Source organism: Cicer arietinum, chromosome 4, assembly GCF_000331145.2.
Source record: "Cicer arietinum cultivar CDC Frontier isolate Library 1 chromosome 4, Cicar.CDCFrontier_v2.0, whole genome shotgun sequence".
NCBI lineage: Eukaryota > Viridiplantae > Streptophyta > Magnoliopsida > Fabales > Fabaceae > Cicer > Cicer arietinum.
In genome coordinates this window covers 50,563,565-50,565,776 of record NC_021163.2, presented here as the reverse complement: position 1 = coordinate 50,565,776, position 2,212 = coordinate 50,563,565, and the positions used below count along the sequence as shown (strand labels likewise).

General features: G+C 38.2%; 1 protein-coding gene across 1 annotated transcript; it reads right to left on the bottom strand.

Annotated features, from left to right (window-relative positions):
* Nucleotides 1-238: 238 nt before the first annotated feature.
* On the bottom strand, nt 239-1,583 carry LOC101515230 (pentatricopeptide repeat-containing protein ELI1, chloroplastic-like). Its single transcript, XM_012715042.3, has one exon. It carries the CDS (start codon nt 1,561-1,563, stop codon nt 559-561), a length of 1,005 nt encoding a protein of 334 aa, XP_012570496.3. The 5' UTR covers nt 1,564-1,583; the 3' UTR covers nt 239-558.
* Between the last annotated feature and the right edge of the window lie 629 nt (nt 1,584-2,212).

Here is a 2,212-nt window from a genome sequence, read left to right as displayed (position 1 = left end):
TGAGTATATATATAAGAAAATAGAATTGTCTAGAATTGTCTAAAATACCCTTACTACTAATATATAATAATATTATCTAACATCTCCCCTCAAACTCACGATGCATTAACATGGAGCATCGAGAGTTTGTCAACTAAAAAAAACGAAAACGTTTAATGGAATGCATCTTTGTGAACAAATCCGCAATCTGTAAAGAAGAAGAGACAAACGGTAGAGTAATGATTCTATGATGAAGATGATGACGAGAGGGGTAACGAGGAGGATCAACAATCGCAGGAGGTGGTTGGACAGCCGGGGGGACAAGAAGGATGTCACCAAAGAAGAAGCAACAATCAAAGAGAAGAACCAAGCCAACAAAAAAATCAAACCGAAAAAGAAGCGATCAAAAAAGGAGCAACAACCATATCAAAATCAACAGATAGGAACAACCAAAGAAGTAGCACCACGAAACCAAATCCAAACAAACCAAACCAAATAGAACCAAACAAAACTAAATCATATCAAACCAAACTAAACAAAGAGAGAAGCAACAAAGCAAATCACTAGAGAGATTAGCAATCAAACAGAAGAAGCAACAGACAGAGCGACAACACAGAAGATCAAATTTTCAGCCTCATCCAAGTATCCAACCCTTCCTAGAAGGTCAATCATACAACCATAATGCTCAATCTGAGGCACAATTCCAAATCTCTCCATTTCTTTGAAGCATCTTCTTCCTTCCTCTACCAAACCACAATGGTAAGCAGATAACACACTAGTCATTGTTATCTCATTCGGTTCAAATCCTTCCCGTAACATTGCTGCGAATACTTCTAACGCTTCCTTCGCACAACCATTGACACCATAACCATTTATCAAAGCATTCCACGACGATGTATCTTTTTCATTCATCTCCTCAAAAAGCAATTTAGCTTTTCCAATTTCCCCACATTTTGCATACATATCAACCAAAGCATACACATGAACATCTTCATCAAGTCGGTTCCTTTGCACAAACCCATGAATCCAAACACCCAAATCCAAAGAACTCAAATCAGCAACAGCAGGAAGAACACTCACAACCGTCACTTTATTCATTTCCACATCCAAACGTCCCCTCATTTTCCAAAACAACTTCAACGCATCGTGTGGTCGTCTATTCTCACAATATCCCCTAATCATCGCATTCCAACTAAGCACATTCTTGACAGGCATACAATCAAACATAAACCTAGCCGCCACAACATCATCATCCTCACAATAACCATGAACCATACTAGTCCAAGAAATAACATTCTTATCCTTCATCTTATCAAACAAATCCCTCGCCAAATCCATACACCCCATTTTCACATACCCATCAATCATAACATTAGAAGCAACAATATCTCTATCAGGCATAACATCAAAAAGCTTCCTGGCCTCACTCATATCCCCACACCTAGCAAACCCAACAATAACAGCAGTCCAAGAAACCAAACTTCTCACAAACATTTCAACCAAAGAAGTCCCAACATACAAATTAACACAAAACCCATTTTTCAAAACAACACAATGAACCTCCAAACCTTCTCTCAAAGCCATACAAATAATGAGACAAACACAATCACTCAGACAAAATAAATTAGGAATAACCTGGTGCTGTGCGAACACGATTTCTCCCCCTACAGACGTCGTTTTATCGATCCGACCGTTGAAGACGAAGACCTGAATGTTGTGAACCTTCTGTCCAAAAATCAGCCAAATCCAACGGTTAACGAATGCGCAATCGATGTTTTTGTGAGACTGATTTAACAAAATCGGGAACAAGGTTACTCTTCTCTTTTCTCTTTTGGTGGTTGCCTTTTCTATCAAAATAGTCTCTCTCTCTTCTCTACGGTAGATCCCAGGATGATAATTCTCAATCATCTCTTCATAACGATCAATCAAACTCCCCCAATAACCATGCAAATAATAATGATTCTCAAAGTAAACTTTACCACCCATTGTTCTTTTTAGCTCGGTTGGTTAGAGCGTCAAACCCTAATGGCTTGTGGAAAGGTTTATAGAACCCTAATAAATTCTTTTTTTTTACTGATCTACTAAAAATAAACGAAAAGCTACAAAGAAAGGGTAAAGCAGAATTAGGACACGGAAAATCTCACTGAATATTGGAATGTTAGAAAAGAGAAACTATAATTATATTCCCTAATTGTTGGGAACTCGACAGCGGAATAGAGGCGGGATCGTTCAA